Consider the following 25,834-nt stretch of genomic DNA (forward strand, 5'->3'; position numbering starts at 1 on the left):
AAGGCAATTCAACAACAACAAAAACCTAATTCGAAAATGGACAAATAAACCGAAAAGACATTTCTCCAGAGAAGGTATATAAACATCCAATAAATAGGTGCATAAAAACATGCTCAGTAGTACCATTAGTCATTAGGGAAAGGCAAATCAAAACTACAATGTGAAGCCACTTCACACCCATTAGAAGGGTATGTAAAATGGTGAAAGCTATTGTGAAAACCAGTATGGCAGTTCCTCATAAAATTAAACATAAGAATTGTCTAGCAATTCCATTTTTAGGTGTATGCCCAAAGTTATCTGAAAATAGAAACTTGAACAGATATTTGTATACCATATTGATAGCAGCATTATTCACAACAGCCCAAAGGTAGAAAAAACTCAAACGTCCATTGGTAGATGAATAAATAAATAAACTGTGCAAAATTTTGGACTAAGATTGCAGAATCCCACTTATATAAGATACCTAGAATAGTTAAATTCATAGACAGAAAGCAGAATATTGGTTATCAGGGACTGGGGCAGAGAGACAGCTGGAGAGTTAATGTTCAATGGGGATTAGAGTTTCAGTTCGGAATGATGAAAAAGTTCCATAAATGAATAATGGTGATGGTTACACAACAATGTGAATGTACTTAATGCCACTGAATGGCACATCTAAAAAAAGATAATATGGTAAATTTTATGTGACATGTATTGTGCCCCAACAAAAAATTAAAGAAGGCAAGAATAAGGAGACTTTTTTATTGCAGCTGGGGTTTGCTCGCTAAGTGGGAGAAAGACCTACAGGAGGTTGGGAAAAAAAGAAGGGCCACAACCTCTATGCCATGCCTAGCTCTTCCCACATAAGCCCTGGGGAGCCAGAAAAGCCTCACAGCTTACTGCTTTCTAGGGTCTGTGTGCGGCAGAAGAGAAATGGTCCTGACATTAATCTAGCATCCCTACCTCATGTCTTTAGTTGCCAACCTCCTTTTTCCTGAGATGTGGGACTTGCAAGAGCCCAGAAAATATGTGAGACAATCGATGACCACTGCCCATTGCCAGAAATTCTGATGTGAAGTGTGAGGCATGACCCTTTAGGGATTGTTCTGTCTCACCCTCCCATGATTAACAGGCAAAGAAGTTAGACACTTGCATAGGCAGAGGTCTCCGTCTCTGTCCCCGCCCCCAGGCCACCCGGGAGTAAGGTCAAGAGTGACAGCAATGCTAATCAAAAATGGTAGACCTCCTCTCCATCCCCGTCACTAAGGTTCAGTCCAAGATTCAAGTGCCCCAGGGTGTTTTGACGAAGGATCTCCCAGCCTCGGTGACTGCTGCTCTGGGACACGGTCCGGGACAGGGAGGAAGTTGGAAGAGCCAAGGAGGCTCTGGCTAGAGTCCCACTCTCAGCCCCAGAGGGCTGTTTCTCAGATGGATGCTCCTGGCCATCCTCCTTGTCTGAGTTCTTGAACACTTCCACATAGCGAAGCACTCGCAGAGGATTCTGATCATTGTGGTTCTCAACCCTGATGAGGGGAAAGGGGAAAGGACTCAGTCCAGGTGGGGAGAGATGGGCAGGGGAGAAGTAGAGGTGAACATTTAGAAAGCAGGGTCAAGAGGGAAGCAGAAATAAGGGAGCAGAGTTGAAACAGGAAGAGTATCTGGGATCAAGTGAAGGGAGGTGATTGGAGGGCAGGCTCACCTGGGATAGAGATAATCGAGGCTGAGCAACCAGGGCTTGCAGGGTGGTAGGGTGCACACAGGTGTGTGTGTGTTTGTGCGTTACTAATACGTAGGAATGTGAAAGAGAAAACAGAGCCAACTAATAGATAAGCGTGTCACAAGGATGACGAGATGCAATTCAGGAAGTAAATTTGAGGACCGAGGAGAGTCACGCCAGGAGATGAGGGCAGAATATGAAGGAGGAAGTTAGATCCAAGCCAAAAGTACACTGGAAATGAAGGTCAGCTCAGAACAAGGTTACAGCAAGTCTGGTAACCCATGCGGACGTCTGAGCATGGACACATGCACACAACCTTTTACACGTGGCTGCCCTGAGGTACACGCAGCATTCTTTGTACCCCTCCACTTCAGCTCCAGCCCCCTCCCCTAGACAGGTTAATGCAGGCTCCGGGACGCCTGTCAGTCACCCTTGCTTCCGTGGCCTTATACACATCTGCAGCTTTGCATGTGCACACCGTCACTCACCGCAGGAACCAGCGGTCCCCCAGCCCGTACTCGCACCCACAGATCCCGGAGCGAGGCCACAGGCAGCGAGGCAGCTTCCGCTCCAGCATCACTGTGGTGGCCACAACCTGGAAGGAGGCAAGAGATACGGGAAGAACTCTGAAAGAGCCATGAGGTTCAAAGAGGCACTGAGGCCACTGATAAAGGGAACCAAAGGCAATCTGTGAGATAGGACACTAGAGGTCAGTGGTGAGAACAGCCACCTATTCACCCCACAGCCTGTGTCAGGCACCATGCAACCAGCTTCACTCATCAAGAAACGAGAGAGGATTTTTTGTGAGTGTTTTGAATAAAATAGTCGCATTACTATTCACTCATGGAAAATGAGTCACTCCAAACTAATCTCAATTTCTTTTTCATATAAAAGCCACAGACCAATTATCTTGATTTAAATAAAATGATTAAAGAGAATCTCTGTGATCTTGGGGATGAATTGATACTGTTACTGTTCAGGGAATTTTCAGCAAATTAAATATCCATATCTTAAGAAGGAAAAGGGCTGATTAATGACTGCAAAGTTGGCAGGGAAATTTCTGGTAGCAAGTCCACCACACGTTCTGTCCTTTGCTCAGCCCTCATTAATTACTTAGATGAAACGTGGAAAACAAGCTTATCAAATATGCCTGTGACACAAAACTGGGAGGGATATGTAATATGTGGGGCAACAGAAGCAATATAAAATTATCTCACTAGATTGGAATGCTGGTGTAAAATCATTAACAAGAAATTTAAGTAAACCAAATCTAAGGTCCTGCATTTACATTTAGGAAGCTTAGATAAGTGAGTCATAGAACAAAGATGTGGGAGTGCTAGCTGATCACAAGCTTAATAAGGGTCATTTGTATATTTGCTAAAAGAGCTGACTCTGCTTTATGTACCCTTAGCATTATGTCCAAGTAAGGAAAGGCATGGTCTCGCTTTGTACTGCATTGCTCCAATCATACTGGGGACTATTCTAGTTTCAAAGGAACCATGATCTATTAGAGCATGGACAAAAGGGTGCAATCAGAATAGATCAGAACCAGGAAGGCTTCCTAATTGAAGGAGTGGCAATCTTCAAAATAGCAAATTCTTCACCTCATGTTTTTCTACTCCCTGTTTTCCTCATTACTCCACACTTCTTTCAGTTTCTTAATTGCGCCAAGTTCCCTCCTAGCTCAGGACTTCCAGTCATTCTGTGCTCTTACCCTGGAGAGCTGTTCTTCTTTGCCTTGAAAGAAATGTCTATTGTTCCTCCTGAGCCATCATGCAGCCCCATCCTTCCCCGGGTAACAGCACCCATTTTTCATTTAGGGAATTGCTCCCTCATCACTTTCAGTGCATTGGTTTGAGTGGACTGGGCTTCACACAGTTCTGCTTAATTAATCTATTTTTCCCCAAACCTCCCCTCCACCACCATCACCAACACCTCCACTATCTAGTCCTTGGTCTTTCCTTAGATTCAGCGATGTGCCTATGACCCAAATGTGTTCCCATGAGATGGAACATGGAAGAATTGGCAGGGGGAAAGATGTTCTTTTAAAGCCTGCAGTTTTGCCTGGCACCAGGAGCCTCACAGAATACAACGTGAGTGGGGCCCTTGGAGCTGCGTGTTGCATTGCACATCCTCATTCTTTCTGGAGTTTGGAGCTTCTAGAAGTGATCTCACAAACACGATAGGAGAGCTTGCCTTAGAAGAGAGGTCAAAAGGGAGCCGAACAGAGGAATGGATGTAATGTATAAGATGTGGATCTGCATTCTAGCCAGATACCTCTAAAGTTAGTTTAATTCTCTAAACTTCCCATTTACGAGGACTAACACATCCTCTTCCCCCTGTTTAAAAATCTACACGTCTGTTTGAGTTTGGTTTTCTGTCCCTGTAGCCAAGTCCTAATTGCTACTAACCTTGACCTTCATCCTTTTCCCTCCTTCCTCTTAACTACCTAGTTCTTGCTCACCTTTGGGTTCTCATCTTAAATGTTGCTCCCTCAGGAAAGCATGTCTTCACTTCCCAGTCTGATTCCTCTGTTGTATCCTCTTCCTAGCACCTTACATTCTCTATGACACTTTTGCTGCTGTAATTTTACAGCTTTTTGTGAAGTCATTCACTTTATGCCTGTCTTTCCAACTAAACCGTCAGCTCCATGAGGGCACATATGGTGTCTGTTGTGTTTATGCTCATGTCCCTAGCTCCTAGGCATTTGCCAACACATAGCAGGGTCTAAATGATCATCATTAAATGAATGAAAAGTCTAAGGGAAAAATGATGGCTATATTCAAATATTTGAATGGTGCTTATATGGAAGAATGTGTTCTGTGTTATATGAGAGGGAAAGACTGGCGCCAAAGAATGAAATTTTAAGAAGATAGGTTTTAGCTCAATGCAACATGAATGTCTAATAACACCATCTTTAAAAATATGGGAAAACTCCCTTCCTCCCAACCTCTACCTGAATTTGCAAGATAATAAGGTCCTAATCAGCATTAAAGATGATATTGAATGACCTTCTGACCAATAAATGATTATTATGTTAAGTAGGAGGTCAACTTGAGGGCCATTGAGGGTCACTTCTAATTCTCATATTTGTCAGTCTATGGTGATGTAAAGAAAAGATCATATAGAAACAGGGATTTACAGAAGCAAATAAAAGATAAGATCCAAATTGAAAACTGGAATATACCAGAGCAAGGTCACTTCTAGTTCCCACTGGACTCAAGGATCACTCCTAGGTCTACTTTTCCCCTGTGAGCAACAACCCTACCTCTTGCCACTATCGTCCATTTAATCCTCCTTCTGTCCCTTCCATTTATCCACATGTACCTCAGGTTTACACAAACCTCTGCTGAGGTGACAGCCTCACTGGGTTTTTCTGTGACTCTTTTAAGAATAATCCACCATAACATTTTCCACTTTGATTTTTCTCTCCATCCCCTGCCTCTCAGCAAGACTAACACAAATAAACTCACCTGGGCCCTCCAGAGCTCATCCCGCTCCTGGGCCACCCTCCAGTGGGTGTCACCCATCATGGCAATGAACAGGTTGAGCATGAGCAGTGTGGCAATGATGGCGAAGGCGAAGTTGACAATGCTGAACATGAAGGGCAAGTCCACATCGTAGTTGGCAGGTGCATCAATAACCGTGAGAAAAAGCTCGAAGGTGCTGAACAGTGCCATGGGGTAGTCATAGAAATGCCCCAGACTGGTTGGGTCCTCTGTCTGGAAAATGATATAGAACGCTGCTCCGCCCAGGAAGAGGACATGGAGATGGGATAATGGAGTTATCACAATAAGCATGGACATGGTTAGCACTTATTCTATCTCTGATATATATATATATATAAATACACTTGCACGCATGCACAGATAATTACATACTAATAAATGTAGTTTCCTGTGGAACTGTCTAACCCTAAGATGTCCTATGATTACGTTCACCACTCTGGGTAATGGTCATGGCAACAGTCATTTAACAACAACAAAATTGTATGTGTGTGCAGTGTGTGCGTTTGTATGGATAATGGATAATAGGTCACCTAACTGGTTTTTACATTTTAGAAAACCAAGTACTTAAAAGGCAAGTTATTACAAGAATGCATGGAATCCTCAACAATTTTTAAAGAACAGAACACATGAACAGGCTAAAAGAAGAGCCCCTTTTTAATCTTGATGGCCTCTAGATAACCCTCCATCACTCTGACCTTCCCTGAGTGAACCTGAACCAACATAGGAAACGGATTCTTGCTCGGGGTGGAGCCTACTGGCTAGCAGTGAGCGTAATGGAACTTCAGGACAGCGCTAGGCTGCTTGAAAGCCTCCTCTCTGCATGGGGAGCTGAAGCACTCTGACAGCAGAAACAGGGTCTATGACAAAGCATTGCCTCCTTGTTTATTTAAGAGAAAAGCAAGTGCAATGGCCAAGAAGTGAATATTTAGAGAGTTCTGGACAGAGGACATCTACAGAAAGCCACTCTGCGACCATCACCTCATTTTGTAATCTGTGTTATATATAGATGTAGATGGTCAGGGAATGGGAGCAAAGGGTACATAAGGGCTTGGGGTGGAAAACTCCAAACAGGCAGAACGCCATGGTTTTACTCTTTCACATTTCAGATTTTGGTGGGGGTTTTGTTGTTGTTATTGTTGTTTTGTTTTGTTTTTGTTTTGGTCTGTTGTTTTGTGGGAATCCCCATTGAACGGGAAATCCCTGAGGACAGTAATAAAGTCCTCTGCACTGAGTCATTGCTTTTTAGAGATGGGGGGGATCCTTAAAGTTTATCTAGTGCCTCTTCTTGTCTAATGGATGATCAGTTGCAGACACTGAGGACTGAATTTGAGCTACTGGCCTTTTGCTTTTCAGACCTGGGCCTTCCTCTTTCTGCCCCTCCCTAAGGACTCTCTTCTGGTCCTCCACCCATCCTCTCTTTCCCTCTAGCTCTCTCCACCTGCCTGTGTTTTCCTGCTGTGCTGTTCCTTTCTTTTGCTTCCTGGCACTTTCACTGGCTGTGCCTTGACTGGGTGCCTGGGTGTCCCTGTTCCCCCAGTCTCTTTTCACAACTCTTCTTTTTTGTTTTCTCTGTCATCTTCAAGTTGTCCAAGCTGTTTTTCTGCACCTCCTTTTTCTAATTCTTTCATATTCTTCTCAGCTTTAAATGACCACATATAGAAAAAAAGCAAGTTATATGTTGTTGAGTGCTTTATGTTTCCTTTTCTGAATTGTAAACATAGGATAGTTAAGCATGGCACTATCTCTGTTTGTCCACATGGTTTTCTGAGATCCACGACTGGCCAGTCTTTCCTGTTTAATGCCCTGTTCTCACCAAAAGTCTTTTTCTGTCTCTCCTTTAAAGATCTTGCAAGGCAGTTAGTGAACATAAATGTTATTGGCCCTGAACACATGGCTTTACCTTCTAGGCCAACCTGAGTGGCCCCTGGTCCTATAAATATGGGTGTGCTTTTAGACTTACCTTCCAACAGGAAAAAAAACCAAAAAACAAAAAACAAAAAAAAGCAAAATGAAGTGCAAATGAGAACTGAGAGCAAGAATGAGAGTGAACTTTCTGGAGAACTGGATCTGCTGATCTAGTAGAGGAGGGAATGGTGCCTTACCAGAAGCAAATCCCAAGATGACCACAGCCATCAGCCAGCAGAAACGCATTAGGTCTCCAAAAATCATCTGCAGGAAACAGAGAAGGGAGAAAGGGTGGGATGATTCCTTTTCCACTGCCTTTGAATACCTAATGCTAACAGATCAGGAGGCCCCCCTAGTTCCACCAGCTCCACTCTACCTCCATCCCTCTGGGAAGGTCTTGTGCCTGAGGCGGAGGAAGCTTCGGGAAAGCACTGACCTTCTGGATCATGATGGTGAAGGGACCCAGCATCTGGAATCCTCGAGCGAAATACATGACACTGCACCAGCCCAGCACCAGGGCAAAGGACATGGGCACCACCTCCCCATTGGTGTTGGTGATCCGCATCACCATGGTCACCAGCACCAGGCAGGCATAGGTGATGCTGGTGGAGCAGAAAGCAGAGAGTGAGAGACAAGCTGGAACTATTCTAGGTCCCTACAGCACAGTGGTGACCGGGGTGGTACCCAGACACTCAGGCTTAGTCTTTACACCTAAAACACACATACGGTTACACCTACAAGCCCACTGGAGAGAAGTCCTTGGATTAAGAGTGACCCGAGGCCTAGAACTCAGAGAGTGAACTGGAGACAGGAAAAGATTCTGGTAAGGAAAGGCAGGGGGCTGGAATGAGGAGATACTCACATGATGACATGGAATGGCCCCCCAAGAATCGTCTGTCCAAAATAGCGAGAGACACCAACCCTGAAGATGTCTGGGATCTGGGGAGACAACGGCAAAGCAAAAAGACAATGTGGACTGCGGTTCAGTCTGGGCCTTAGATGGGATGGGCTTAGCCTGGACCCCGCCTGCACCTTACCTCTAGGAGCAGGATGATCACAGCCCCAGCGATGCTCACCAGCTCCCCCACCAGCCTGATGATATCTTCACGTGTCTCGTAGGCCTCCTATGTGGGGAAATTCAGAAGTGCTTTCTGATGGGCAGAGAGTCAAATCCTTTTGTGCAAATGATCGAAAGCTGCTAAAGTCCATCCAAAATAAAGGAAAGCTCCCCTTCCCACCAGCATCACCCCACCCTCATTGTACTTGCCATTGTGGGTAACTCTGTGACCAGGACAGGAGTCTATGTATCCAAGGTTTAATAGATGTCACATATGCTAATGTCTTGAGCTACCTTCTAGCAAAATCGCCTCTCTATAGATGCTGTAAGCAGAAATTTATGATGTATATACTGAGCAGCTGAGAACATATTTCAGAGCATCAAGTGAGCCAACAGGAAGAGTTATTAGTGGCTTGGGATGGTTTCAGCTATGTGGAAAGCCCACCTTTTCCAACCTCATCATGGCTCCTAGTGGGAAGAATACACTGTAAACATATCACAGAATTCAGGTTCCCTCACAGGCCCAGAATCTACTACCTCTAGTGAGACCTTGAACCATTCATGGAAAATCTCTGAACTTGAGGTTTTTCATCTGTAAAATGGAGGCTACAGTGCTTACCTCCCAGAGTCATTGTGAAGCTTACATTAATGATATATTTGCATGAACTTTATAAATCATAAAGCACTATAGATATATTCACTGTGGTTTATTATGATTTGACATTACAGAAAAGAGTAGAGAAGGGGCTAGAGACACTATGAGGAAGGGTCCCTGCCTATCCTGAGCAGTAGTTGTAGAAGGTATAGTACAAGGGTCAAGGTGGAATGAAGACCACCCTACTTCAATGCATGTTACTTCACGGTGAAACGTATGCAATATCACAGATGTAGTGCTAGAATCCTACATTAATTATCCTTATGTTTTTGAAGTTATGAGCTCACTTGAAAACATAATAAAAACTGTATATCTTCTTTCTAGAAAACTGTGTTCACATGTAGACAATTCCCCCATGATATTGCACAAATAATTTCAACACATGCAAGCAACCTTTTGACTTTTGGGAGCTCTGTTGTCCAAGGTCACATCTCCAAATAGTGCACCCAAGAAAGGAGTTGAGAGTCCCCTGGGGCCAGCAGGAAAGCTGATGATTTGAGCCGGGGAGAATGTGATCCCTCGTTAGCATAAGGAACGGCAATTATCCCTGCTCTGCTAATCAGCTGGAACCTGTAAGCATCTCTCCAGACGCTACTGCAGCAGCACACTCACCTGCCCAGTGAGAGGCAGTGCTTTTAACATAGGGAACCAAGAGAGACTAGGAGAGAAGCTTCTGTCTGTGTGTCTGGAGAACTCTGTGGTCTAACCACCTGTGACCAGACATCAGTCAACACTTTTTTTTTTTTTTTTGGCTTAAAAAATAGTATGTTCTGTAAACTTTTCTGACATTTATATCTCTTGAGAAACTGGTAAATTTTATTTTATCATATGATAGCAAATTTCTTTTTTTACTTGCTTCCAAAGAATTTCAGTTTTTTTGTTTTTGTTTTTGTTTTTTTTTTTGTCCTCAGCTCTAGCAACTATCTTTGAATTCCTTCTCTTCTCTCCTGAAATTCAGTTCATGGACTGTCTTCTTTTTCTTTATCTTAATGTTTCTATAGCATGTCTTTTATTGTAAAACATGCCAACTCCTTCACAGAGTCAGGTAGTGAGTAGGAGGATAAATAACAAATACATTATTTCAGAAACAAAATAACATTGAATATAGAAATAACTGCATCTATGCCATATATGTGTCTATAAAAAAAATTTTATTTTAAAAATGTTGTGTCTTGATTCAATATGTCTGAAAAAAATGCTACCAATCTTTTCTTGGCTCAGGAAGAAAAGGACTACACGTAAGTTGGCGAGGACAGCTGTGAAGATCAGGGTGCCCCTAGAATCCAGCCAGGGAGTCACAGCAGCCATTCCTTCAGGAGATGAAAATGTGAAACCCCTCTAACGCTGGGGACAGTTTTGGTCACCAAATTCTCCTGCTGGGGCTTCCTCTCACCACTTCAACAGATTTCTTTACACGTACGCATTACTCTGCACAAATTCACTAGTAAGTAACGGAGGTGTTCAGAAACCCCAATTTTTTTGCCTCTGCACTGTCTGGGATCTGACTAACCTAGAGCAGCTGCCTCCAGCACTCTGTCCCCGGGGTCCTTACCCTTAAGCCAGGCTGCAAAGTGCCACAGACTCCTGAGAGCCCCCTTCCTTGCTGCTCTACAAGACCAGAATACAAACCCTTCTGTAGGACTTTGTTTGCTTTGTTTTATAAACTAATCTCTCTGGAAAACAAAAATAATATATGTGTGTAAAAGTTGCAATAAAAGTAATGATAATATTGGGCTCTTAAAGCACTTTGATTTTCTTTAGATTTTCTGGGGAACTCCAGTGTTTCACACTGATGTATAATGTTAGCTCCTGCTTTAGAATAGATACTCTTTGCAAAGGTAAGGAAGATTGCAGTATTTCAGAAATGGAAAGGGGCATTAAATTGGAGTGATAATAGGCTTCCAATTAACCACCCTTGCAACCCTAGAATTAAACCCTAAGCCCAAACTGGTAATGGATGTTTCTTTTAATTTTTAAAATTTTATTCTTTGGGAATTGCATTCAAGATCTTTTTTCTAGATCGAGATGCTGATTCACAACTCTCTAGATTTAGGGTCCTTATGAAAATATTGTTGCCTGGTTGTGTTTGGCAAAGTAAATTATCAGGGCACCCATTCTCCAGTCCTACTCGTTCAGTTCCCAATTCTCTCTGACATGTTCTCCTTTCCTCAGTTAACAGAACTTATGCCTTAGGGCAAACCCATGCCATCTACCATCTAGTTTACCCTACGTCTATTTCCGCTCATTCAGCCCATCCCGCACAATGCTGCTGAATTGACCTTTCTAAAACACAGATATCATCCTGAGACTTCTTTGTTTAACATCATTTCTAGCTCCTCAATGCCTTCAGAATAGAAATGCAGGAGAGGTGGCAGTGGAGGGTGCTCTTTAATCTTTATCATCACAGAAATTCACTAGATAATGTCTAAATTTGATTAGCAAGTAGAGATAGAAGAATTTGATTCCAGGGATGCAGAGGTGATGACAGGAAGGAAGAGCTAAAAGAAAGAAAAGCTAGTTGTCCCCCGTTAGTAAGACATGGGTGAGAAGGAGGGGCTGTCCAGGGCGCAGTTGCTCTCTATCAGATCTGCCACTTGATTTGTAAGTCATGAGCATGATGTACATCATTTTCTTTTAATTAGGAAAGCTCACTGTGAGATAAGAATTTAAAACACAAAACCAGAGTGCCAAACGGGATGTACAAAACCCTCGCTGCTACGGCCCCTGCCTTGTGTCCTCATACCCTGTGTGAGCTTCAGCCACATTGAGCTATTGGGGTTCTGGGTTGCCAAGTTGGGCCTCTGCACAGGCTATGACACTTTGTCAGAATGCCTTCCTCCACCATGTTGACCTGGCTCATCCTCACCGATGCCTCAAGACTCAGGTCAGGCCAACACTCCTCCTGGGCCTCCTTTCTTGCCCCTCCATGCCCAGGTCATGTGTCTCTCCTGGGACATGTGGGGCTGCTGTGTATTGACAGCCCTCTCCCAGCACACTGAAAGTGTCTGGGTACCCCATGTCTCGCCAGTAGTCTTAGAGCTTCCTGAGGGCAGGGATGCCTCCCTCCTACTTTTTATCCACAAATGCACACGATGTGGTAGGCAATCAATTGGTAAGAAAGGAAAGAAGGAAGGAGAAAAAGGAGAGAGGATACAGCAGGTGCAAACTGAGCATTGCCTAACAGATGCAGAAGGGTGGTAAGGAGGACAGGAAGCAGGGATGCAGAGACATACCTGGAGGCCTAAGAGGAAAAGAATGACAACTAATTGTGCTTTTCTGAAATTTTCAGATTCCTAGATCAAGGTCATCTAAGCAGGCCTGGCTAACAATGCACAGAGAAAGTACTCCAATGCATCTCTTTAAAAATAAATATCATCTAACAATGACTGGAAATTTTTACTCCATAACATGGCTTGCAATTTAACGAGTTGTCAACAACCAAATCCCCTATGCAGGCTGGCATTTATACGTCACTGAGAATTGGCCTAATGAGATTTTCTCTCACTTCCCAGCCAGCTGAGTTCATTGCCTGGAAGGAAATGCCCAGAAGGAGTGGGCACAGCAGTGCCTGGGGCACTACTGCATCGTAAGGGCCAGGGATGTACTACGTGGAAAGGATGGGGAACATAGGCCACCCCAGTGGGAAGTGGGAAGGCCCCAGGACCAGTTGTCAAGCCCAGCTCTAGACCTTTTTCCTCCCCATGATCCCAGACTTGCAAAGGAATGAAGTTCTCAGAGAAAGCTCTGCTAGCTCTTACGAAGAGCTTCTCTGATTCCCTAACTGGGCATGAGTTCCTAACCAGGACTGCCCCTCAGAATCAAGTGGTAAGTCTTTGTCACAGCACGCATGTCCAGGCCAACCCTGGGTTAATTTGGATCAAGAACCTGGCATTTTCTTGAAAAGTTCTGTAGGTGTTTTGGACGTGTACCCCAAGTTGAGAACCGCTGGGCCATAAAGAGAGAGAGAGAGATCTGGTTCCCATGTAAGTCAAGCTGCCTTCCAAGGGTTAATTTCATGTCCCAGTCTCTGCATTTTCTCAGGGGGATTGGCTTGGGAGACTACCCCTTTCTTCTGAAGAGTCTTCACCCATTCCCACAGAATTATGACTTGCCCTATACGCCAGTAGGTTAACCCCATCAAAAAATAGTGCCAATTATCAAAACTGGAGAGGAGCCAGTAGCTCAGTATCTGGGAGCGTGAATCCTTCTATATCTGATCCTCTCCCACAGCACTTCTCAAGTGCCTCTCATCTTGACAGGGAAAGATGAGATGTGTAGATATAAGTGAGTGTGGCAAGCCCTGGCTAGCCAATAGAGAAGACTGGGACCTAGCACATCACTCTGGAGGGAGAAATGGCCTTGTCTGGTGTTTAAAGGTGAGGATTCTGAAGGGAGGCAGACTTGCAGGCCAATCCTAGTGCTGTCCTTGCTAGCTCAGTGTCTTTGCCAAAGTATTCAACCTCTCTTGACCTCAGATTCACCATCTTTAAAGTGGTGATGATTGTATTTACTTGTTAGGATTTCTACGAAGATTAAATGAAAGAATAATGCTTTGTCACTCAAAACATCGTGCACAGAATCACAACATTGGCCTCCCCTGGAAGCTTGCTGGAAATGCCAAGTCTCAGGTCCCACTCAGCCTTACTGTCAGAATCCACAGTTTAATAAGGCCTCAAAAACACTGATGAATGCATGTGAAGGGCACATGATCAGTGCTCAGTGGATGTTATTTTTACCTATCGGGCTCCCTGGTTCTCCTCATCTCTTTCCCTGTCTATAATGTGCTGTGCTTGTTCCACCAAGAGTTGGTTAGGACCCCTGAACAAAGTTGTATAGAGTTGGCAATCAGTTGCTTTTCAAATAGCAGTGGTGCTTTGGGTTGTTCAGAACTTATGAGGGATGATGATGTGTGGACAAATAGATCCCACGGACTGTGATAGGTAGAAGATGATTTTTAAAAGATGGAAACACAGTCGGGATGATTTCGCCTTCAGTAAGTCTCCTGATGCCAATCCCTTCCCTCTATCTCCCCACTACATTCCTAGGCCAATCCACCATTTTTTAATTAATTTATTTATTTTGAGACGGAGTCTCACACTGTCACCTGGGGTGGAGTGCAATGGCATGATCTCGGCTCACTGCAACTTCAGACTCCCAGGTTCAAGCAATTCTCCTGTCTCAGCCTCCCGAATAGCTGGGATTACAGGTGCTCACCACCATGCCTGGCTAATTTTTTGTGTTTTTAGGAGGGATGGTGTTTCACTATGTTGGCCAGGCTGGTCTCGAACTCCTGACCTCGTGATCCGCCGCCTCAGCCTCCCAAAGTGCTGGGATTACAGCCTGAGCCACCGTGCCTAGCCAACATTATCTTTTGCTTGCTAAACTGTAATAGTCTCCTGACTGGTCTCCCAATGTCCTTCCTACCACCCCCCACATCTGTTATTCACCATGCAAGCAGAGTAATTTTTCTAAAACAAAAATTACTCTGTACATCCCCCTGTTTAAAATCCTTCTGACTTCCCATTACCCTGGGGATAAAGCATAAAATCCTTTAAGACTATATAATTTGAGAAGGATCTGTCTGGACAACCTCACCTGGAGGTACCCACCCCAGCTCTCTGTGCTCTAGTGAATCTTCTTTCAGTTCCTAGACTTTGGTGAGGTTATTCCTGCCTCGAGGCCTTTGAATATGCATTCTTTCTGTCTAGAACTCTTTTCACGTTGAATTCATACCTAGATCTCAGCTCAGTCATCTTTCTCAGAAGCAGGCTCTGGCCTCCCAGAGGGACCAGGCCCTTGTTATAAGATTTTTTTTCCCCACTCTGTGCTTTTCTCATCATAAGAAAAAAATAACATTGATGCCAACAGTCACAGATTATAATGAAGTATCTATTTGTATGATCGTTTGATTAATATTAGCCAGTCTTGTAGACTCCAAGAAAGCAGACCTCATGTGTGTTTTGCTCAGACCATGGTTGTTGAATTTCCAACACCTGGAACAGTTGTTTAGCCTGTATGAGGCTCTCAATAATAATTTATTTAATGAATAGATTAGCAAAATATTTCTGGGAAAGAGAAAATCAAAGGAGGGCTCAAGAGAATCTTTTTCAAAAGTCAAAAAGGAGATGTGACAAGAAATTTGAACCCCCTGCTGAACAGTACTCCGGGAATCTAAATGATCAGAGTGGTGGGCCTAAGACTGGAAAGGCAGAGCTGCACTGACCTCAAAGATGGAAGCCAGGGGTTCTCGACCTTGGCAGAACATTTGGCTCACTCAAAGAGTTTCCTAAAAATACCAAGGCCAGAGCCTCAGCTTCAGACATTCTAACTTATTAAGTCTAAGGTGTAGCCTAGGAGCTAGTAATTTTACTAGCTTCCTAGGTTTCTAGTGCGCGGTCTGGGTTAAAAATCACAGATCTAGCAGGAAGTTGGATTTTCCTAAGGTCAAACAAGTATTAAATTTCAGAGTTAGGGCTAAAACCCGAGCTGCTGGACTCCAGGACTTTGAGCTTTTTACTCACCTGGAAACCTAAGAGAACTAGTACTATAGTGCATGCTGCTCTGCCTAAACCAAGTAGAAATATATGGAGATAAGAAGTTAACTCAAATTAACAGAGTTCTGGGAAATCTCTAGTAAAGCAGAACTTTTATGGCTGAGCAATGGGGCGTCTTAGAGTCATTAAGATAGCCCCCAAATTGGATAGAAATAAACTAACTCCAGCTTTGCAAACATCAGCTTTTGTGTAGTTTTTGCTACCTTATACAGAGGAATTTGTTTTCTCTCATCTGTTCTGAGATGGTGCTGTTGCACTACTCTCATAAAATCCCAGATATTAAACTAGAAAGGATCTTAGGGGTCATGGAGCCCAGTGATTTCCACAGATCCCAAGAGATCTGCAGAGGAAGTCCTGAAGTGACTGAGATCCCTGGGATCCCAGAGTTATTAATATAATTGGACAGTAAAGTATTCATTCACCTAAGAAAAAGCTCCACCAGCTAACTAATATGTCAACAATTGCATGCGTCAAATCAAGACACTGTATTTGTGCATTTTCATTTTTTCTAAGACTTTCAAGTAAGAAAACAGTAGGAAAAAAAGGAATTTCCTATTATTTAACAAATCTGGTGCACTGTGAAAACAGAATCTTTCAAATCATGATGATAAGTTTAGGAGCCCCTGATCTAATCCAAATGGGCTTACTACTGAATAAGAGCATAGTCATCCCATAAATCAGGGCCAGGGCTTAAAGCATAGGGACTTTTCACTAGCGTTCTTTGTTATCTAACCCCTTCCAGCAGCATTCTCAATCCTCTTACCCACCCACTTCTCCACCAAGAAAAGAATATCTGAAAGTCCCAAGTCTTCTCTTTGAGCTGAAGTGGCTTTCACTGAAGCAGAAGGCAAAAAGGGTAAAAATGTCAAGGAACAAGAAGGAAAGCAGAAGAGAGAAAGAAAGAAGGATGGGTCAGGTGTTCAGCTATGATTATGCTTCTGAGTCCTGAAGCAAAGAAGGCGATCTTTTAAATATAGACTGTCTGGATCAAAGAAACATGTTTGTACATAACTAGCCCTGTCCCAAAGAGAAAGAGACACACAGGAAAGAGAGTTTTGGTCATCAGTGACTCAGCATTGCCCACCTTTTAACCCAGAGTCCTGTCTACATGCGAAATGCAGAAAATCTCCAAGTAAGTTTGAGACAAAGGAAGGCTGGAGAAGACATATCTGAGGAAATAGGGCCAGGAGCATCGGAAAAGTCCAGCCATCCCCACCTTGTTTGTGTTTTCTCAATTTCTAATCACTCCTCCCTCCACTTGCCACCTCCTAACTGTTCTTCTTTTCCTCATGTCTCCATGCCAGGGACAACTTTTGTGCCCAGACTGAGATGCATGGAGCACAGCTGCTTCCAATGTCTCTAACACATTCAGGCTTGTCTTCCCCAGGCAGCAAGACCTACTTGGTGAGAGGCAGTGGATCTGGACACATGACGCACTGTGTGTGTGTATATATATAAAGGCAATTCTAGAAACAGCAGACATGGAGTGTCTCTACCTAGCATGGGGTTCACTGGGGCTCTTTGCCCTGTTCTTTCTCTGTGCATACCGCTGTCTTTGGCCTAAACCAACTCAGGATTTTTGCTTCTTAGCTATAGAAAGTTTATATTCTCTTTCTGACCCAAACTACCCTGCTTCCTAGTCCAGGCTGAGCTATACCTATGGCTGCTCTCTCCTGCATTGAGATAAATCTCCAATCACTCAGCTCTCACTTGCTTTGCAAAATTATTTTTCCTGGTCTTTTGCTTTCTGCCACATACCTACATCACCTTCTGTGTATTTTCAGCTCACCAGGACAAAAATTTTAGTAATCCACAAAGAGTCAACCCCTCAAATATATATATATATATATATATATATATATAAATACATATATTCAGAAGTGCTCATTAGAATCTACCCTTTCTGTTGCACAAAAAGGAAGGTTTACTTTCTTCAACAGCAGATTTCTATATTTACTCTGTACCTCGAATCAGTCCTCCTCCTCACCCTAGTTTTCCCTTGGCCACCACAACACAGAATGGCAGGCCCACAATAGTAAATGGAGCCTCAGAGAGTATTTACTTCAGCCTGATACGCAATCCAGACATCCTTCTGCAGAGTGTCTGACAGGCAGTCAGACAGCTGACACATTATTCCCATGGGCCCATATAGACAGCACACAGAAGAGGATGCAGGCCAGCAGGGCTGTGTGTGTTGCCCTAACACAACAAAAATGGACTCAGAAATGGACTTGGAGCACAATTTTCCTCCTTTTGAACAATGGAGTTTACCTTGAACATCCCAGTACAAAACCTTGATACTTTTTGTAAATTACCAAAAAGTTTCACAAAAGCACAGGCTTACTCATGCCAAGCACTCTTTCAAAGTTTGTGTGAGAAAATCCACAGCTCCCTGGACAAATGCTCTTGTGCTCATTAAACCCCATCTCTGGCATCCTGGTCTCATGTCTAATTTCTACCGGGTGTTTAGGAGCCTACACCTGCTGGAACCCAGAGCGTGGCATCGTCCCTGAGTAGCATGGCTTCGTTTCCAGCACCATCACCCCATGACGCAATTCCCTCTCATCCCCTTCCGAGGAGAATCACCTGTAGTAGTTTTTGCTGGAGGATGGTGATGTCTCGAGAATGAGTGCGGTTGCCACCACGAAACTTAAGGGGGCGGTAGACGCAGCACATGGTGAAGCAGATCATGTAGAGCAGGTACAAGGCAGCCATGATACAGAAGTACGGCCTGCCATACTTGTTCCACTTGAAGCTCACCAGCTCCTTCACTGGGGTCTGTTCCAGAATTTGGCGAGCCTGGCATGGAAGTAGAGTGAAACTTGGGGTGACCAACACAGAAGGATGTTGTTTATCCCACTGGGGGCCAGAAGAGGCAGGGCAGCAACCATCACTCATTCAGCTCGTCAGTCACTTCTTTGACGGACAAATAGTATAATTCTTGCATATGGCTGGGCCTTGTGCTAGTGATACAGGTAAATGATTATAGCAGTAAACACAAGGCACCATAGCACCAAAGAGGATTTAAAGGATGGGTAGTAGTTAGATGAGTAAAGGGAGAGTTAGGAAAGATCATACCATAAGCTAGCAGCAGTTGCCAGGTCAGGAAGGTCTGAGAAGCCATTGCCCATTTGCAGTTGAGATATGGTTGGGGAGAGGGGAGAATCTATTGGGAGTGGTAGTCAGAAATGATAATGACTGAGGAAGAACAGGGCCAGATCATCATGCATCATAAATGCCAAGGTAGGAAGTTTGCATTGTTTGTTTTTTCTAAATATAACAGAAAGCAACTGGGGAGTTCAAGGAGAGAAGTGGTCAGATTTGCTCTAGAAGTATTATTGGGCTGGAAAGAAGCAATGGAGGTTACAGGCAGTAGGATGTGGCAGGGTGGGATGGTGCTCTGATATAAGCAGCCAGTGAGACGTTGAAGATACACAGGAGAGGGGATGATGGATGGGAGGAGGCATCTGAGAAATTAGAAAGAGGCAGATTCAAAGCACAGTAGAGTGATTAGCCATTAACAGCACGAATATCTTTTCTATTGAAGCTGGAGGGGAGGAGAGAGACAGTGGGCAGTTTCCAGACATGCTTGGCAGTGTAGGGCAGGGAGCTGAAGGATCCCTAGCCAGAAAGCCTCTATTTTTGTCCTAAGTCAGGAGTCTAGGTCTTCTGAACTGCAGCTGAAGGTAGTGAAGGATGTGAAAGGGGGCTAGAAAGGAAGATTTATGGAGGAAAAAAGCAACTGACCCAAGACACATATGAAACCTGCTGGAGAATATTGAGAATAGCTTAAATCAAAGACCAAGGATATGTGGTGGTGAAATCCACACAGTGGGATTGTGCTTTTAATACCTAGGAAATCCTGCTCAAAGTGTATCTGTTTCCAGGGATATTCTCTGAGGAAGATCTCACAAACTGGCCACTCAACTTTTCTTCTATTCGTTAGTATTAATAATCATTCATGTTTTCTGGCTCTATAAGGGTTCCTGGGAAATTGTCATGTGGCAGATAAAAAACAGAAACCATATCTTGGCACTCTCATGGAGCGTCTGAAACCTGGAATTCTTTTCTCCTCTCTACTGCAGTCTTCAACAAACTTTCCTTTCCCTCACATCACTCAATCCAGCATTGTTGAATGGTCTATATGTTGCTCCCTCTCTAAAAAGTTGTTTTTTTTCTCTCATCTTCCTGGTGACTCCCAATTCTTCCTTGAAGATCCAGCCCAAGCATTTCCTCTGTGACATCTTCTCTCGTCTATCCAAGCCAAGTTAACTCTACCTCAATGTGGCTGTCTGCGTGCATGGTACACACAACTATTACGGCATATGTCATACTCTGTTGCAATTATTCAGAACAGGGAATGAGAATTGAGGAAGCTGATGAACAGGAACTGTGTTGTATTTATTTCTGTACTGTTTTTTCTTGTGCAGTGCCTGACATACAGCAGGTATTCAATATGCTTGTATTAGTCCATTCTCGCATTACTATAAAGAACTACCTGGCACTGGGTAATTTATAAATAAAAAGGTTTAATCGGCTCATGGTTCTGCAGGCTGTATGGTTCTGGAGAGGCCTGAGGAAATGTACAATCATGGCAAAAGGCCAAGGAGAAAGCAGGCACATCCTACATGGCCGGAGCAGGAGGAAGAGAGAGCAGGGGGAGGTGCCACACACTTTTAAACAACCGGATCTTGTGAAAACTCACTATCACGAGAACATCAAGAGGGAAGTCTGCCCCCATGATCCAATCACCTCCCACCAGGCCCCTTCTCCAACACTGTGGATTACAATTTGACATGAAATTTTTGCATTTGGACACAAATGCAAACCATATCAATGCTGAACCAATGAATAAATATGAGGAAACAGCTCTTATTTGGAGTTTCTCATCTGAAATGTTAAAAGGTGAAAGGTAGGCAGAAGGGACTGGAGCTAAGCAGACAGACAGGGGACTCAGGAGAGGAGTGTGCATTGGACTTTTCCCCATGTCCCAGGAGACTATTCTCATCTCCACCTATTACAAGGCTGGGAAGTGTCTCAGGCCCAGGATCTTAGTAAGTGGACAGACTCTGCACGAACACTAAATTCCCTCACATGACAGCCCTGATCCTCCTTGGCATCCATACCTCTCGTTTATCAGAGGAGACCACAAGCTCTAGGAAGGACAGCTCCTCTCCCCAGGAGTCGATCTCCGTGAGGTCGTAGAGAATGGAGGTCAGGGGTCCATATGTCCACTGGATGTGCCTCCGTTTCTGCATCAGGTGCTGGAACATCTGAGAGACCACCAGGATGAGTCAGGGGGCCAACGCGTGAGAAGGTGGTCGAGGAGAACAACTCCATTGGATGGAGCCAGTTGCCCACCCCTTGAGACAGACAGACAGTGAGAATCAGCAAACCTCTGCATCTACAAGCTTCCCCTTTTTTGTCATCTTTCCTGCTCCAAAACCCCAGAAAGTGCAGAAAGAAGAAAATAGGCAAAGGAAGCTAGAGCTTTGGGTTACCATAGCACATGCATTACGGTGAGGTTCTCAAATCCTCTTGAAGCAAGGAACATGAAGCTGAAGATTTCAGTGATGGAATAGGAAGCAAGGGACCACCATCCCTTTGGGGAGTTTGGGGGAAAAGGGATTTTAGAGAAAGGTGGGCCCTTCACCTCTGTTTCTCCCAGGGCCAGCGGGGATAGGTTGAGGGTCATTAGAAAGACACCTCAGGGATGGGGAGCGTCTCTCACCACAGTGTTACCCTCCACTCCAGCCAGCTTGAAGGGGGTGAGACCCTGGTGATTGGGCACAAGGTCCAGGGGCTGCAGGTGGTCCCCATGTCCATCGTAGGACAGCAGCAGGTTGTACATCTGGCAGGCAAAGGTTTTGTTGGGCTGGAGGATGAGGATGTGTAACACTGTGTTTCCTGGGGAGGACGCAGGGTATCATGTGGCCACTGGCCTAAAGTCCCTGACATCCCCATCCCCACTCAGGGGTCTTCCTAAAGGTCCCAGCTCCACTCCTTACCCTGCTCCTCGCTCCCCACAGCATCCCAGCTCCCCTCCCCATCCCAGCTCTTACCCAGGGAGTCCTGGGCCCTGATGTCGGCTCCATGTTCAATGAGCAGCCGCACGATCTCCTCGTTGTTCACACAGGCAGCAAAAGACAAAGGGTGCTCCCCTGTGGACACAGAGAGATCCATGGCAGGAAAGCACAGGATGGCAGGATGGGGTGGGCAGTCTCCCCCAAATAATGGCCTCCTCCTCATCCCCCACGTCTCAGCTCTAGGCTGAGGGACATTCATCCAGCAGAACCAGACGAAGGAATCGTCGGGGGAATGGGCCTCTGGCTTAATTAAGCCCTAGAAGGGCTGCCCCTCCCAACTGCCTGACAGATGGAGCTGAAGGCAGGACCCTCCTGCCCTGGCCTCCCTCTGCCTTGCCCGCCTCTCCAGCCAACCATCCTCCAAGCCCAACCCTGCTCTCACCAAAGTAGATGAGGTTGCGGGGACTACGGCGGAAGGCAGTGCCTGTGGCTCTGGCAGAGACACTGGCCCTGTGGGTGAGCAGGGCACGCACCAGGTTCACGTTCTGGTTCACAACAGCGATGTGCAGTGCAGTCTGACCTGGCCCAGAGACAGCCATCATCCAGGTCTGCCTCTGTCCCCAGTTCTCTCAGGGACACAGCATCCCCCACCATCCCTCTCAGGAGGTTCCTGATAGATCTTTGCTAGACTTCTGCCCTGGGCTTGGCAGGGTGGCCTGGGAGTGAGAGCAATTCGTTCCTCAGGCTGCCCTGCTCATTTCCCTACCCTTCAGTTACTGGGAGCCAGCCAGGGATTGCCATGAATATAATCATTCTCGTGTTGCTATGAGAGAAAGAAATTGAGATAGGTCCTACAGGGACTATGGGAGGTTTGAAAGGAAATGCTAAATGAAGCCACAGATTGGTAAAAGCCAAGACCAGGACGTTTGCATTTCTCCCAACTCAACGGAGCCCATCCTCCTGACCCTCCATCACCCCACCCCAACCCATCCTTCAGAGGCCAATTTTAAGAGACAACAGCACACCCTCCATCTCAAAGTTTCCACCTTGAATTACCATGTAGGCTCCTTACCTGCAAAAGCCTCACATGTGGTGGGCTCAAAGACCAGCTCTGGGGCAGCCTCCATCAGCACGAAGGCCGCCTCCAAGTTGTCATAGAGGGCTGCTATGTGCAGTGCCGTCTCCCCCAGGGCTCCTGGATTGGAGTAAGACAGAAATGTTAGACGCTTTTCAGATTCCCTTGAGGAAGGGGCCTCAGGCTCCAGAGACACCCTCCAAGGCCCTATTTCACAAACTCGAAGGCTTGGGGAGGAGGAGTAGGTTCTTCTGCCCCCACCTCCATCCCATTAAATCCGGATCCCACCTCTTTGTCGAATGTCACAGGTGCGGTCCAGTAGAAGTTGCCTAAGAACAGACAGGTCATTTTCCTTGGCTGCTCGAAGCAGTGGAGACTCTAGAATCCTGGGGAAAAGTGAACGTGAGTTTGGAAGAGACAGTCAGAGCAGAATGAGGCCAAGAGCAAAGGCGATCTAAGACATTCTTTAAGACCAACGTGACTCACACAGTGTGCAGTGACAAATTGGAAAGAAGTGCCTACTGGACTCGAATGACCGAGGGTGGACTTGGGCAAGGGTCAGCCCCAGGGCCTTCCTTGCAATTCACATCATGGTGATTCTCCTGTGAGGATGGCCCTTGAAGCGCTGCTGGAGGGGAAGAGTTAATAGGAAGAGAACCTGTAGTCTGGAAAGAGTGGTCTGAGAGTCTCTAAGAAGAGGACCCTAGGCTTGGCTGAATTCATCTAACCTGAGTAACTGTCTCAGATCCTGGATAGTTGGAGAGCGGGACAGAGGGCACTTCCATCTGCGGTCCCCCTGCTCCTGGGCCTGCTGAATCTACTGTCTTTAACCAAGGGGAGTTTGGGAGACCAAAACAGAGAGGGAGGAGGAATGGACCGACTGCTAGATCTTTCTTAGGCATTTTGAAATTTGTGAAATTTGTGAGGCACTAAAGTTCTGACTACTCCCTCAGGCTATTTTTTTTTTTTTTGAGACAGAGTCTTGCTCTGTTGCCCAGGCTGGAGTGCAGTGGTATGATCTCAGCTCACCGCAGCCTCCGCCTCCCAGGTTCAAGCAATTCTCGTGCCTCAGTCTCCTGAGTAGCTGGGATTACAGGCACGCGCCACCACGCCCAGCTAATTTTTTGTATTTGTAGTAGACATGGGGTTGTGCCATGTTGGCCAGGCTGATCTCGAACTCCTGAGCTCAGGCAATCCGCCTGCCTCGGCCTCCCAAAGTGCTGGGATTACATTGCGCCCAGCATCCTCAGGTTATTTAGATACAGGTCCCTGCAGGGGGTGGAGAGTTGTGGGGTGAATTACGGGGTGTCTGTTTCTTCTGCATTATACCCTTAGATGCAAAGGTCTAAACAGCTTGTTTATTTGGGTGTCTCAAGGTAAACCAGGTTGAGATATTCATTCTACAGAACCTCTGTTAATCTTTGCCTCTACCATACCCAGATTTGAACCCAGCAAGAGATAAAGCTGGAGCCTCTCCGACTAGACATATGTGTATTGGCCCCAAAGGCAAGCACATGCTGTAGGGGGAAGAACAGAAAGGACAGGCTGATGAGTGGCTCCTCTGAGGTCCCCACCTCCAAATCCCTCTCTTCGAATAGCCCCGGGAGCCAGGGTGAAAAAGTGTTTTTATTTTATTTATTTATTTTTTTTGAGACGGAGTCTCACTCTATTGCCCAGACTGGAGTGCAGCGGTGTGATCTCAGCTCACTGCAACTTCCGCCTCCTGGGTTCAAGCGATTCTCCTGCCTCAGCCTCCCAAGTGGCTGGGACTACAGGCGCCCGCCACCATGCCTGACTAATTTTTTTATTTTTGGTAGAGACAGGGTTTCAGCATGTTGGCCAGGCTGCTCTGGAACTCCTGACCTCAGGTGATCCACCCACCTTGGCCTCCCAAAGTGCTGGGATTACAAGTGTGAGCCACCACGCACAGACAAAGTGTTTTCATTTAAAGAAGAAGCTTTTAATCTAAAGGTGGGGCCTGGGTTTACCTGTTAAGGCAGTGCTCCTAGGAGGGGCCTTTGTGAAGTGTCAGTTCCCTGCCCCGTCTCACCCAGGGAATCAGTCCCAGGGAGCCCAGTGTCCCTGACCAGCCCAGAGTGGTCAGGGCTGAGATTGCAAATTCACCCCCATCCTGAGGCCACTGCACAAAGTCCTTGCCTCCCTGGCCTCTATCCCCACTGCCCCTCTGCAGAGGGTCCAAGTTTGGGCTGGAAGCTCACTTTCTCAGAGACCCAGGGGTCCCACTCTAAAGCAGGAAGGTGAAAGGTTCCACTGGAGGTATTGGGTGGGGAGATGAGGAAGCAGAGGGCTTGCCAGTATGAGGGCTCAGAGGTACTTGGGACCAGGCTCAATGTAAACTGCAAATGCAGGACCCCTTGTTCAAAATTATTAAGAATTTGAAGACGAGGACAGCAGGGCATTGAACCAAGCACAGGAATCTTCTGGAGTACAGGGGAGCCCTTTGTGACTGCTAATGTCTGCTCACCAACCTCACCCCTCAGGCAGCTCTTGGGCGGGAGACAAGCCCCAAAACACTTGGAGGCAGAGGCAGCCCACAGGATTCGTCCCTGCCCCAGCTGCTCTTCCTGGGACTGGACCTCAGGGCTAAGCCATGAAATGATTTACCTGCAGGTGTGCTAGCCCCACCCGAACTGAGCGCTCTCCAGGAGCAGGCACAAGCCTCATTCAATCTTTATGTCATTGGGACCTAGCACCCCTCTGCACACAGTAGACTCAATAAAAGGCAGATGGACTGAACTCAGAACCCTCCAGTGTCACCTGAGCTGCCCTCCTTCGCTGGTCAGCACCCAGTGTTACACCAAAGCTCTCCTCCCCTTTCCCACACAATCCACTTTCATTCAAATAAATGGTGTTTCCTCATCATGCTTCCACCACCCACAGGAGCGCATCCCTTCTCCAGCAGCTTGCTTCTGCCTGCCCTCCCCATCCCACACACCCTGGCTTCTTCCCTCTGGTCCTTTTTGGTCCTCTCACTCCCCCTTGGCTGTCATTCTGCCTCTGCCCTTAGGTCTACCCTCAAAGATTTTCCTCCACCACCACTAAAAGGGGCCAGCTGGGATTCTGTAATTGGGTGGGCTGGAAGGAAAGGGTGTGTCCCAGTGACTGGCACTGAATTCTAGGGTGCTGCATTCGGAAAGCAGGCCCAGGTGGGTCAGAGGGTCTGAGGATCACGGCGGTAGGGCCACGGATCCTTGTGGGAAGCCTACCTCTTCTGCTGCAGCATATGAAGCTTGTCCAGGTGCTGGTCCCAGTCTTCTTGTCTGACCAGAAAGGAGGGCAGAAGTTTCTGAAGTTGGCTCCCGGGCCTTTCTGCCTTAGGTAGAAAACCCCCCATGT

At 45.9% G+C, this 25,834-nt stretch overlaps 1 protein-coding gene across 1 annotated transcript; it reads right to left on the reverse strand.

Moving 5' to 3' along the window:
• Window positions 1-1,175: 1,175 nt before the first annotated feature.
• TRPV5 (transient receptor potential cation channel subfamily V member 5) lies at window positions 1,176-25,834 on the reverse strand. The gene is made up of 15 exons (XM_003270847.3): window positions 25,705-25,834; window positions 22,766-22,863; window positions 22,475-22,597; window positions 21,845-21,982; window positions 21,439-21,537; window positions 21,108-21,283; window positions 20,503-20,649; window positions 17,963-18,175; window positions 8,148-8,234; window positions 7,973-8,049; window positions 7,547-7,712; window positions 7,308-7,374; window positions 5,170-5,438; window positions 2,185-2,291; window positions 1,176-1,502 (listed from the first exon to the last, which is right to left on the reverse strand). The coding sequence occupies exons 1-15, from the start codon at window positions 25,830-25,832 to the stop codon at window positions 1,208-1,210; spliced, it is 2,190 nt and encodes a 729-aa protein (XP_003270895.1). The 5' UTR covers window positions 25,833-25,834; the 3' UTR covers window positions 1,176-1,207.

This window comes from Nomascus leucogenys, chromosome 13 (assembly GCF_006542625.1).
Source record: "Nomascus leucogenys isolate Asia chromosome 13, Asia_NLE_v1, whole genome shotgun sequence".
In the NCBI taxonomy this organism is placed as follows: Eukaryota; Metazoa; Chordata; class Mammalia; order Primates; family Hylobatidae; genus Nomascus; species Nomascus leucogenys.

Bases quoted from the DNA above. Each gene is read 5' to 3' on its own strand.
- TRPV5 (XM_003270847.3), bottom strand. From the start codon at position 25,832: ATGGGGGGTTTTCTACCTAAGGCAGAAAGGCCCGGGAGCCAACTTCAG. The intron at 18,176-20,502 runs GTATGGATGCCA...CTTCCATGCCAG, and splicing joins TCTCCTCTGATAAACGAGAG to GCTCGCCAAATTCTGGAACA. The intron at 7,375-7,546 runs GTCAGTGCTTTC...TGTTTCCTGCAG, and splicing joins TCACCATCATGATCCAGAAG to ATGATTTTTGGAGACCTAAT.